The 12,287-nt window shown below is 34.1% G+C and overlaps 1 protein-coding gene and 1 pseudogene across 4 annotated transcripts; both read left to right on the top strand.

Moving 5' to 3' along the window:
* The first annotated feature begins 1,500 nt into the window (after positions 1–1,500).
* On the top strand, positions 1,501–4,068 carry LOC145798856 (cysteine-rich receptor-like protein kinase 25). 3 transcript variants are annotated; one of them, XM_082888076.1, is made up of 4 exons: positions 1,501–2,375; positions 2,717–2,797; positions 3,373–3,512; positions 3,629–4,068. In XM_082888076.1, exons 1-4 carry the CDS (start codon positions 1,529–1,531, stop codon positions 3,878–3,880), a joined length of 1,320 nt encoding a protein of 439 aa, XP_082744202.1. In that variant the 5' UTR covers positions 1,501–1,528; the 3' UTR covers positions 3,881–4,068. The 3 variants fall into 3 exon arrangements, with proteins under 3 accessions (XP_082744202.1, XP_082744201.1, XP_082744200.1); XM_082888075.1 differs by having other exon boundaries at positions 2,666–2,797; positions 3,391–3,512; XM_082888074.1 differs by having other exon boundaries at positions 2,666–2,797.
* LOC145799914 (cysteine-rich receptor-like protein kinase 44 pseudogene) lies at positions 3,931–6,588 on the top strand (annotated as a pseudogene). Its single transcript, XR_014341346.1, has 3 exons — positions 3,931–4,184; positions 4,344–4,494; positions 6,033–6,588. The product of XR_014341346.1 is annotated as a cysteine-rich receptor-like protein kinase 44 pseudogene (transcript).
* Positions 6,589–12,287: the final 5,699 nt, after the last annotated feature.

Here is a 12,287-nt window from a genome sequence, read left to right as displayed (position 1 = left end):
CGCAAAGAATGGTAACCTTACCCATTTTAAACGCATAAAGAGTGACTGGATGATGACTTCTTGATAATGACGGGTGCCTCTCCCACTTAATTTACTGTGTTTATTTTTTATTTTTTATTTTTCAAAAATAAAATAGAAAACATGTATGATATCTATATTAATACTATTATTAAAAATAAATAATTCACTTACTGCCTAAATGTTGATCACTTCTCTTTATGTCACGTATCCTTATTTTCTTATTTAAAATAAAAAATAAATAAATAGTGATGCAGAATAAGACTCATACATTGGACTTTAAACTTGTTTCAAATTTGTCCGGTGATCATCTCTACCCTTAAGTTTAATAAACAAAATTCTTACCAATTATATAACATACTATAGATAATGAAAAAATTATTTTATTTTTATTTATTTTAATTAAGTTTTCAATATAAAAAAGAAAAAAAGAAAAAAAGAAAAAAAGAATTAGTGAGCTGCCGAGCCCAAAAGTGGTAGGAGGGGTGGGTTTCACACAATTTATTATTATTATTTTATTTCTTACAGTTTTAGAACTTTTTAAAATTATTTACATTTTTTTAGCAAGGTTATTTAAGATAAAAAGTTTGATTTAATTTTTAAACTCAATAATATGATAATCAATTATGATATTAAAGATAATACTTTCTCATATATTTTCTAATTATCAATCAATCATATCACTTACACATCATTAAATATAAAAATAAATTTATATATCATTTTTTGTTTTTTTTTTTAAAACAAAAAAGTCACAAACGTGTTTCAGTTAGTCACAAACGTGTTTCGGTTTTATAGATTACAAATTCATTGAAAACATAAACATAAATAAAAATAATAATGAATTACTTTTTTTTCTCTCCTCCCTCCTCTCTTCTTTCTCATTTTCTTACACTATACATATCAATTAATCAAATTTTCTCTTACACAACCATCTATTCAACTCCAAAAAAAAAAAAAAAATTACAAATTATTTAAAAATTATTTTCAAGACTCATAACAAACAAATTTTCAATTTTTAAAACTCTTTTCAACAACTTATATTTTAAAATACAATTCAAAGCGCAAAAGTCTTTTCAAAAATTAAACCAACAGAGTTTTATTTTTATTTTTATTTTTATCCTTTGTGTAGGTCTTAATAAGTGAACTTACTGTCTAATAGGTTTTATGAAAAAAATTTGCCATAAAAAAAGTCACTAATTGTAAGTTTTAGCGACAATTTATAAAAATCATGACAAAAAAAAGTCACTAATTGTTAATTTTTAGCGACATATAAAAAATTGTCACAAATAACGATAATTTTACCAAGACTTATTTTCAATAAGACTTGATGGGAATTAAGTCCAACTATTAGGACCTATTGGTAATTTACCTTTTTAATTCACAAGTTCTTATTTAACCATAAGCTTTACCAAACAAGTAAGATTGGCTATTTAAAGTCTTCATGGCATGGATAGATTTGCATCATCTCTCGAACACAATTCTCATACTATTGGAGTAATAGAGAGATATGATGGTCTCTCTTCTCCATTTCTCAGCAACTATTCCATTCATTCTCTTCTTTCCACAATTTGTTAGTTCAGCTACCTCTGTAACCTACGTCCTACATTTTTGTGATTACCAATTTAATTACACAAATAACAGTAGTGTGTTTCAAAACAATCTCTACCACCTCCTCACTAATCTCTCCTCTCAAACCCCCCTGACCAACTTCTACAACTCCACCTTTGGTAGAGACGAAAACACAGTGTATGCACTTAGCTTTTGCCCAGCGTACATTGCCGCCCAAAATTGCCAAGCCTGTGTCCAAGACGCTTCACATTCCATCACACAACACTGCCCAAATCAGAAAAAAGCTATTATATACTATGTGGAATGTGTTGCACGATATGCAAACTATTCTTTCTTCTCCAAAGAAGAATATGATCCTGGCCTTTATTGGAACAGTTCAATATCTTTCTACAATCCTGATAGGTTGGATCAAGTATTGGCAAATACAATGGATGGCCTTATTACTAAGGCTGCTTTTGGTTCTTCAACAACAAAAACAAAAACAAAATTTGCAACAGGAGAAGCCAAGATCACTGGTGCTCAGCAGTTATATTGCTTTATGCAATGCACTCCTGACATAACTGAAAACGCTTGCAGGGACTGTTTAGTATATGCACTTGATAGACTTCAATATTATACTCACGGCAAAGAGTGGGGACTGGATTATATCCCAAATTGTCAGGCAAGGTATCAGTTGGTAGCTTTTTATGAAGTAGTCCCTCCTCCCTCCCTGCCACCTTCTGCTACCACAGAAAACACAACTATCAACACAACCGGGCCTCCTGCTCCCTTACAACCATCTTCAGGTACGGTACCACATGAGAATTGCTCATTTGATTTTTATTTACGCTTCATTTGATTTTTTCAAAAAGGAAAAAAAAAAGGTTTTTGGTAGAAAAAGTTCTTCTATGTTTGGTTTCAAAAAGGAAAAAAAAAAAGGTTTTTGGTAAAAAAAAAAATGTACTAGTAGCTATATTAGCAGTGATGTCAAAATCTGGCCAATCTTTAGGAATACTAGCTTTATCTCCACATAAGAGCAATTTCAAATTCAGTTTTTTTCACCATCTTAGTCAGAAAATGTTTTTGGTTCTCGTAGGGAAGAAGAGAAAAACATCAGTAACATTCATCACCACTATTACTTTGGCAGCCATTTTGGTGATTCTTGTCATCTTCATTGGCAACTATTTGATAACGAGGAAAGTCAAGTCTTCAGGGGAGGCTACAGAAAGTAAGTTAAATCTTCACCATTTATACTTGTTTTTAGAGCTAATATTATCACTATGTTATTTTGGAAATTATTTTTATGAAGAAAATATTATAGGAGAATTTGAGTAACATATAGTGGGAAGTGTCCTCTCTTTCTTAATATCGTGATGTATTTCCTTTACATAGTTCAATTTAGTTATTTATTTCCTATCACTACAATATATAAGAATTTTAGAGATCAAATTTTTTAATCTCTAAAAATGAAAATTTTGTTACAAAAGACATTTAGGGACTAATTTCTATCGTCGTGAGAATAGTCGCCATAAAATCGTCTTGAAAAGTAAAAAATAAGACTTTTAGCGACAATTTTGAAAATATCACTAATAAATAGACTTTTGAGGAAAAAATAATTTGGTTTAAAAATGGTTTAATTTTTGAGACAAAAAATTTGATCCCAAAATGATAATAATTCATCACTAATGTTCAATTTTCATTTCTAAAAATATAATAACACCACTTTTCGCAACAAAAATATTTGGTCTTTAAAAAATAATTTTATTCCTAAATTTTAGTCCCTAAAATCTTAATTTTTTGTAGTGTATACTTCCTCTCAAGATGACAATTCAATGCCATTTGTCGAATCCTTGCAATTTGACTTCGGAACAATTAGAGATGCAACGGATAATTTCTCACATGCTAATAAGCTTGGAGAAGGTGGATTTGGCCCTGTTTACAAGGTAACTAGATGCATACTCATGCAGTTACAATAAATAAAATGAATTGGCAAAATTGTGGTGTGATATGAAATGTTGAATATGACCATGTTTCTTAAATTATTCTCACAAAAACATAGGGTGTGCTTTTAAATGGGCAAGAAATAGCTGTGAAAAGGCTCTCTGGTAATTCCAGACAAGGTCAAGAAGAATTCAAGAATGAGGTTTTGTTACTGACTAAGCTTCGTCACAAGAATTTGGTCAGTCTTTTAGGTTTCTGCTTGGAAGAGAAAGAATTACTTCTCATTTATGAGTTTATGCCTAACAAAAGCCTTGATCATTTCATATTTGGTACAGTGTACTACTTCTTTTACTTTTTCAAGTATATATAATTTTTTGGCTTGTGATGCTTATATGATAAAAGTATATTTGAACACATACTTTGCATGATTACGAAGATCATGTCAAACGTGCACATTTGGATTGGAAAAAATGTTTCAACATTATACAAGGCTTCGCTCGAGGACTTCTATATCTTCATGAAGATTCACAACATCGGATTATTCATCGCGATCTCAAAGCTAGCAACATTTTGTTAGATGCAGAAATGAATCCTAAAATTTCAAATTTTGGCACAGGAAGACTAATCGCATTAGATCAATCCCATTACACAACAAGTAGAATCATGGGTACCATGTAAGTATTTCCTTCACAAACTAAGAATTTATCTTGATTCACGAATCCGAATACTAAACAAAAAAACGAAGATACTCTATGAACAAGTTGAAAAAATTGATTATATCATGCAAATAGATCATATCATTGAAAATAATATGATGGACAATAACATGCCAGTGGATATATGCCTCCTGAATATTTTCAACGTGGACAATTCTCGATTAAGTCAGATGTCTTCAGTTTTGGTGTGATTCTATTGGAAATTTTAAGCGGTCAGAAGATCTTTTGTTTCCGTGATATGGAGAATGGCGAGGACCTTCTAAGCTATGTACGTATGAGTGTTTTCTTTTCTATTCTTTATATTTTTTTAGGGGGTGAGTGGGACTAATGACTTATGAATGCAACTAAAAAGAAGAGTTTTCTTCAGAAAGTTCGAGTTTTAATGAGCTTGAGGAAAAAGAGATAGTAGTTATAGGTTGCCAATTATTTGAAATGCCAAACACTACAAAAAAAGTCACTTTTAGCGACTAAAATATTGGTCACCAATTGTCTGTTTTTTGGTCGCCAATGACATTCAGCGACAAAAAATTTTGGTCACTATGTTTGTCGCCAAAACCCTGCTGGGAAAAGCCTTGGAGGGTTTTGCCGACCAAAAAACCTTTAGTCGGCAAAATGCATGTCTTTAGCGACCAAAATTTTGGTCGCCAATAGTCAAGTATATTTCTTTAAATTATACATTTACTGACCAATGGTTTAGTCGCTAATAGTCAATGAATCGCCGACCAACACCTTTAGTCGCCAAAAGCAACCAATCGCCGACCAACACTTTGAGTCGCCAAAAGCTTCAAACGTGAAAAAAAAAATATATTTCGTGGTAGAACAATTTGATCCGCTTTTGCGAAGACTTGAACCGCCAACCTCCTGCATCATAAACCTTATGCACCACACTTTCCTACTACGCCTCTATAGCACCACATGATTGTATATGTGACATATTATTTATATAGTACATACACCCATATTAATATAAAAGTATATGTATAAACATAATTATTTTATTGAACATAATTTATGTAAAATAAACTATTTAGTAGCAAAATAAAAATAAAAAATTAACTTTTAGCGACCAACATATTTTTTAGTCACCAATTCTATACTTTTGGCTACTAATTATTTTTTAGTCGCTAAAAAACTTAACTTTTGTCGACCAAAGTCGGATTTGGTTGCCGAAAATGCACTTTCAGCTACCAAAATTTTGGTCGCCAAAAAATTTAATTCCCGCCTTAGAATTTTTGTTCTCCCGAGCTAAAAATGACCACTTTTGGCGACTAAACTTATTTTTTTGTCACCAATTGTAGACTTTTAGCTGCTAAAATTTTTTTATTCACCAAAAGGCTTTACTTTTGGCTACTAAAATTTTTTTAGTCTGTAAAACCCATATGATCAGCGACCAAACTAATTTTAGTCACCAATTGTAGACTTTTGACTATAAATTTTTTTAGTCGCCAAAAAGCTTTACTTTGGGCTACTAAAAATTTTTTAGTCACTAAAACCCATATAATCAGCGAGCAAACTTATTTGTAGTTGCCAATTGTAGACTTTTGGCTACTAAAATTGTTTAGTCGCCAAAAAGCTTTACTTTTGGCTACTAATACTGTTTTGGTTGCTGAAAGCTATACTATCAGTGACCAAATTTTTTTTAGTCGGGGAATTTGGTCGCCAAATATGCTTTTTCCTGTAGTGAAATTTCTTATAGGTAGTCTCAGCCACCGGAGGGAGGGGGGTGTTTGGGGAAGTTGTTGAGTCAAGGTTATGAAAGCAATCTAAATTTTAATACCATATATTCACCTCTTTGAACTCTTACAGGCATGGAAGTGTTGGAGAAGAAATACAATTCTACATATAGTGGATTCAACATTGATAATAGGTCCAAAAAGTGAGATTATGAGATGCATCCATATTGGTTTATTGTGCGTTCAAGAAAATGCAGCAGACAGACCAACCATGGCTATAGTTGTTAGCATGCTCATTAGCACCTCGTTTAGTCTGTCATTGCCTTCACATCCTGCGTTTTTTTTGCCAGAAAGGCAAGGCCAAGGCAATTTGTCGCATGAGTTCAATTCAATGACAGAGTTAGATCAATCTGAAACTAAATCAACATAGGTTTCAACAAATGATGTTACAATTACTGAGCTTGTTGCTCGATGGTAGTGAAGTGAAATGTGACTCCATTTGAATGTTTATTTTGAAACAAGTTGATGTCGTTGTTGTCTATTGTACAACTTTCTGACGGTGAGTTAAACGAACAATTCCTTATTTTATTTTATTTTTATGATTTTTAGGAAAAATTTGTAAAAAGTCCACATGGGCTTGCATTCCATTAAGTCCCATGGCCTTTTTTTTTTTTTTTTTTTCCTTTCAAATAAAGTCTCATTATATAAGTTATTTGTTGTTTTAAAATTTTAGTAAAAATTTAGACATTCTTACCCTTATTTATGCACAAGCACAAATCTATGGAAGTGGTCAACACGCTTATATGGTAACTATTATTTTTAAAATGTTAAACTTTTATGTATACATCCATTTTAATGAAATTTATATTTTTGAAAATTACTCAATAACTTCTACAAAACGAAGAAAGTAAAACTACTCAATTGAATATAAAATGAGCAATGCTATTCATAGTTACTATTTTTACTACATTTTCTCACTCTAGACATGAGGTAATAGACCCACAAATGCACATGAGATTTACTCACTTGTATCTAGAAGTGTGAAAATAGCAATTTTCAATTAAATTATTTAAAATGAGAAAAAAAAAATTACACTTATAGGATTTGAAATTGTAAAATTTTTCTGAAAAATGTTTTTGAATTTCACATGGTTTTTGAATTAAAAAAATTTAAATTTTATAATTTCTAATAGTGTGAAATTTTACATATTTGAAATGTAAAAAAAAAAAAAAAAATTAGAAGAAGAAGAAGAAGTTAACTTTCACAGTAACATATTAAGTCCTAATGATAGTTTATAAATTCAAAAAGTCCTTCAACTATGCAAAAGACCACAAATCTCATTCTAAAGCAAGATGATGGACGTTATGAGAAAATGGAGTTTTATTTTTGAACTACCTCACTACGTTAACATCTTCACAAAAAAAGAAAAAGCAATTTTAAAATTATGACAATGTGACTCCCGAACTCTCACTGCTATATCGTTCTCAACTCTAAATTACTTTGTGTTCATATTATATTTTATGAAATTATTTTGTGCTCAATATTTTGTTTATTATTTTGCTAGACTTACATGATATTGTTGCAAACATTGTGACGTAGACGAAGGGCTATAAATCACACCAAAAATATGGAAGATCCTAAAAAATTTCCTATAATTTTCTTTCAAATATGTACAAATTATTACATAACTTCATTAAACATAGTATTGTTGCAAACATTGTGACGTAGATGAAGGGCTATAAATCACTCCAAAAATATGGAAGATCCTTAAAAGTTTATTATAAATTTCTTGCAAATCTGTAAAAATTCGAATATAATTTCAGCAAACACCAGTCAATTTGAAAACATCTCTTTCTCTTTCTCCAACAATTTGCCCACAAATTTATCTTTTCATGCATATGAAAAATATGGAAGATCCTAAACCATAAACAAAATGAGAAAATCATTCAATACTAATGTCATTGGATAAATGAGTTCAAAGCATAGTATTTAAAAATAGTAATTAAAAAAAATGTTGATTGGGCAAAATTATATCATTTTCGCATTGGTGCAAAAATGTCAAATTGTAGCATTTTGGACATTGTGCATGCTAAATTTTGTCATTTGAATGGCCAAAAAGACTTGTTTGCATTAGAGATGCTCTTAACAAGTTACATGTAATATGTGTTGACATAATTTTTTATTTTTTCTTTTCCTTCTCATCTAGATAAAAAAAATTATAATCTTTTCAAACAAATGCAAGAAAATTTAAGAACTACATGCAAATTAAAAGAGCAAAACTTTTGATTTCTTAACAAGACAAAAGTTCTAGCAAACATACCAAAACCTTTCTCAACAATATTTTCCCCCAACCCGACTGTAGTGATTCTCTTCACTGGAAAGTTGAAAAATCTGGGATCTACACTGTTAAATCCTTTTGCAATCATTTTGAATGTGCTTTAGGGGGAGATGATGACAACTGTAAACTTCTCTGGATAAATATCGCCCCATCAAAAGTGAAAATCATTGTGTAGTTATCTTTGAAAGGAATCGCTACAAGAGAGATGTTAATCAATCGAAGAATTCTTCCAGATAGTGCTAACTTCCATTGCGTTTTTTGCAGACATGAAGTAGAACCAGTGGATCACCTTCTTCTTTACTGCCATTTTTGTTGGTGTACGAAAGCAAATATTCTTCGCTTCCATACTCTTTTCGTCCAAGCTCTGTGTTGCTCCGCATGGTGTCGTGCAACCTAAAAGCATAACAATAGTAAACTCCCCGCACGAGTATGTTGCTAGAAAGCCCCTCCGATGGTCAAGTTAGCACCCTTAAAGAGAGAAGAAAGACAAAATCAAGGATAGCTCTAGATAAGGAGAAATTGCAGACCACTTGCTTGGTAGAGTCGCGCGTCTTTTATACACTACTCCTTTGCCTTCCAAGATTGTACGTGCACTACCTCGCTCATCCTTTGCCGGGACACATGGATGTACTGCCCTCTTCTTTCTTTGCACATGTGTGCGTCAGTACTGCCAAACAATATCTACAAAACAGCCAAATGGTATTGATGCGTACTATTGGCTAGTTTTCCTCCTTGTACTCCAATTAGGCCAAGAGTATATGGCCACCGAACTATCTTTAACTGTTCTAAGTTCAACTATTTAAGCCCTAGGCTGCTTCATGTCCAAGCTAGCTCTAGCTGGTTGGCTTTTGAAGAATTCTACTAGAACGGTCTACTGTGTTCTGCTCTGTTAAGCATTGTTTACTCATTGCTTAGAAGAACTCTACGCGGCCCCTTGTCTTGACTAAGATTATTAGCTTGGTCAAAAGTCGTCCTTGTTATCTTAGCCTGGTTATTCTTCACCATACATACTTAGTTCAGTCAAGATCCTTCACCCGATTTATGTCCGACACGTGGACTTATCTCGGCCCATAGTCCAAGCTCATTTAGCTTGGCCCAACACCCATTTCATGTTAACTCGGTTGCATGGTCAAAGGCCCACATGGAATTTAGGTCGACCCATTTGTTCGGCACAAATTCCCTTATCATCAATTGCCTTTTAATTTCGTCTGCTTTAGCATGATCAGGATTACCTTATTCTGCCAAGCTAAATTCATAGCCTGGTCAAGAGAAACATTCTCATTCCAGCTTAGTCCAGCCCATCTCTGAGGCGTGGGTTTAGTTCAACTGCGATTCTTTACCCTGTCCAACTTGTTAGGCCTAGCAATGTCCGTTTGCAAGGTCTATTTGCAAGCCTAAACATGTGCGTAATCATAGGCCGTAATTACTTTGCTCGTTGCTCTTTCTTGTTCTGTTTACAACCGTGGCGAATCCCTAAGTTCGGTCGGTCGTCGTTGGTTGACTTGAAAATATATACATAGATGAACTCTTTTTTTTTTTTTTTTTTGGTAAAGTCCACCAATTGGGCCGAGCTACTCAGCGACATTTAAAAGCAGGTCAAGTGTGCCTTACTCAACTTTGTTCTAATTTGTATTTGATGTTGTTGCTCAGTTTAGAGTGCTTTAGTTGGGTTTACTTGCTGGTTTGGCCAAGTCGCTTGGTTGTGCTTCGGTTTAGTCTTTTGCTCGGCCTTAAAGTGTTCATGGATCAGCAGTCCTCATTGTTTAGCCATCTCAGAAGGCCAACTTTGTTAGGCCGAAGTAAGATTGATGCCCTTGATGGCTCGGGTGAGGTTTGAAGTACCTCGGCCTAATCGATTGGCCAAGCTTTTTGGGCCAGGTTCGTGCGAAGCTAAGCTCGAATCTGGTTTGGTCATCCCATGGTTGAGCTTGGTTGACTATTTCTCCCATTAGTGCGACTTGCGTTCTTTTCGGCTTAGTTAGGCTATTTTAGGAATCCAAATTATTGACCTGATTGATGCATGATCTCTTGCTCGGCCCAATTTACACTCGACAATGTAGGAGTTCACCTTACGAGTTGCCCATATTCACCAATTCACTAGCATGGTCGATTACATCTTGATTAGAAGTTCACAAATCGGCTCACTGACATGCATAGGGCTCGGTCGAAAGAACGAAGAGTTTTTATTGCTCGAGGTTGCTACTTGGTTTCATCTTTTCAGCACCATCCTTAGTTTGTCCTTAGCTTAATCTTAATGTCATGAGCCGTTTTTGATTTGTTTGTTCAGTTGGTTGCGAGAATGGGCAAAACACTAGCTTGGTGATGTTTACACCACCTCGGTCCAACTCATGAACCATTGCATGTCAACCATGAGCTTCGTCGGCCATCGTTAACAATCCTTAGCTCGGTCGAGCTGGATATTAAGCTTCAATTTTTTTAAAGAATATTTGAAGTATTTGTTTGGGCCCATGACTTGGAAGATAAATTACTATTCATCTTAAAGGTTGGCCGGTTGATGTTGCTCAGTCATGCTTGTTTAGTTGTGGAATTGGACAACTCTTGTTTTCTTAGGGCCCATTAATTTATGCATATGACAGACCCATTACCTTGCCTCTTTACACTTTTTCTCTCCAAAACTTCAAAGTTCTTTTTAGAGTCTGAGTGTTTCAGTTGAATGTCTGAACTTGAATTACGACTACTTATTCTATTCGGTCTGACCCAAACACCATGTCGTCTATCAAGTGGGCAAATGACCTTCTTTCCTTGGCCGTCATATGCTTTTCGGCCAGCCGTTCAGAACTGGTTGGCGACGCCTTCATTGTCATGCACAGTCGTAGCAAGCAAATTTATTTTCTCAGCTTGCTTCACATGGTGGGATGAATGCCCATTTCGATATCTTAGTCATCACGTGTTTAATGCCATCTCAATTCGACATGAAATCATTCACTCCGTTCGATATCTTGTTTTCTCAGGGTTACACCCATCATTGCTTGGTTTAACCTACGACCGTCTCACCTGGTCACCCCATTCGGTAGGTCGTTCAGCATGGACAAATATGAAGCTATTGAAACCGACCTTACAACTTCTCCCCAGTCTGGGATCCTACCTTATCGTACAAAGTCAAAGCAGTGACCTAGGCTAAATGGGTTGCCCCTAGATTGTGTCCACTACTCGATTAGAATTCTCTTCGACTGAAAAAATCATCAAATTTTCGCCAAAAGTTGGTGAGCAAAATCAACTCGGTAACTTACATCTTAGCGAGCAAAAATCAACTCAGGAACTTCTTGGCAAGAAAAGTCAGCTTTGGTAAGAAATTCTAGAGTTGGACAAACTACCAACTTATCTTTTGGTGAGCAAAATCAACTTGAGAACTTCTTGGCGAGCAAAATTAGTTTCGGCAAGAAATTCTAAAGTTAGACAAACCACCAACTTACCTCTTGGCGAGTAAAATCAACTCGACAAGAAATTTTAAAGTTGGCGAGCAAAGTCAGCTTGATAAGACTTCTTGGTGAGCAAAATCTGCTTGGCAAGAAATTCTGAAGTTGGTGAACAAAATCAGCTCTGCCACTTACTTCTTGGCGAGCAAAACCAGCTCGACAAGACTTATTAGATAGCAAAATCAGTTCAGGCATGGAATTTTGAAGTTGGCGAGCAAAGTCAGCTTGGTAAGGAATTTTAAATTTAGGGAGCAAAGTCAACTCGAAAACTTAGTTCTTGGCAAGGAAAATCAACTCTACAAGAAATTCTAAAGTCGAACAAAACACTAACTTTCATCTTGTCGAGCAAAATCAGCCCAGTAAGGAATTCCAAAGTTGATCACTCGGCAAGGAATTTTAAAATTGAACAAAACACTAACTTTCATCTTGTCAACAAAATCATCCCGGCAAGGAATTTCAAAGTTGATCAAAACCATCAACAAATCTCTTGCCGAGCAAAATCCACTTGCCAAGGAATTCCAAAGTTGATCAAAACCATCAACAAATCTTTTGCCGAGCAAAATTCACTTGGCAAGGAATTCCAAAGTTGAACAAAACACCAACTTTCATCTTG

Source organism: Camellia sinensis, chromosome 9, assembly GCF_055761805.1.
Source record: "Camellia sinensis isolate YWXY chromosome 9, ASM5576180v1, whole genome shotgun sequence".
Lineage (NCBI taxonomy): Eukaryota > Viridiplantae > Streptophyta > Magnoliopsida > Ericales > Theaceae > Camellia > Camellia sinensis.
This window is presented reverse-complemented; position numbering and strand designations above follow the sequence as displayed.

Bases quoted from the DNA above. Each gene is read 5' to 3' on its own strand.
- LOC145798856 (XM_082888074.1), top strand. From the start codon at position 1,529: ATGATGGTCTCTCTTCTCCATTTCTCAGCAACTATTCCATTCATTCTC. The intron at 2,798-3,372 runs GTAAGTTAAATC...AATTTTTTGTAG, and splicing joins TTCAGGGGAGGCTACAGAAA to TGTATACTTCCTCTCAAGAT. The intron at 3,513-3,628 runs GTAACTAGATGC...ACAAAAACATAG, and splicing joins GATTTGGCCCTGTTTACAAG to GGTGTGCTTTTAAATGGGCA.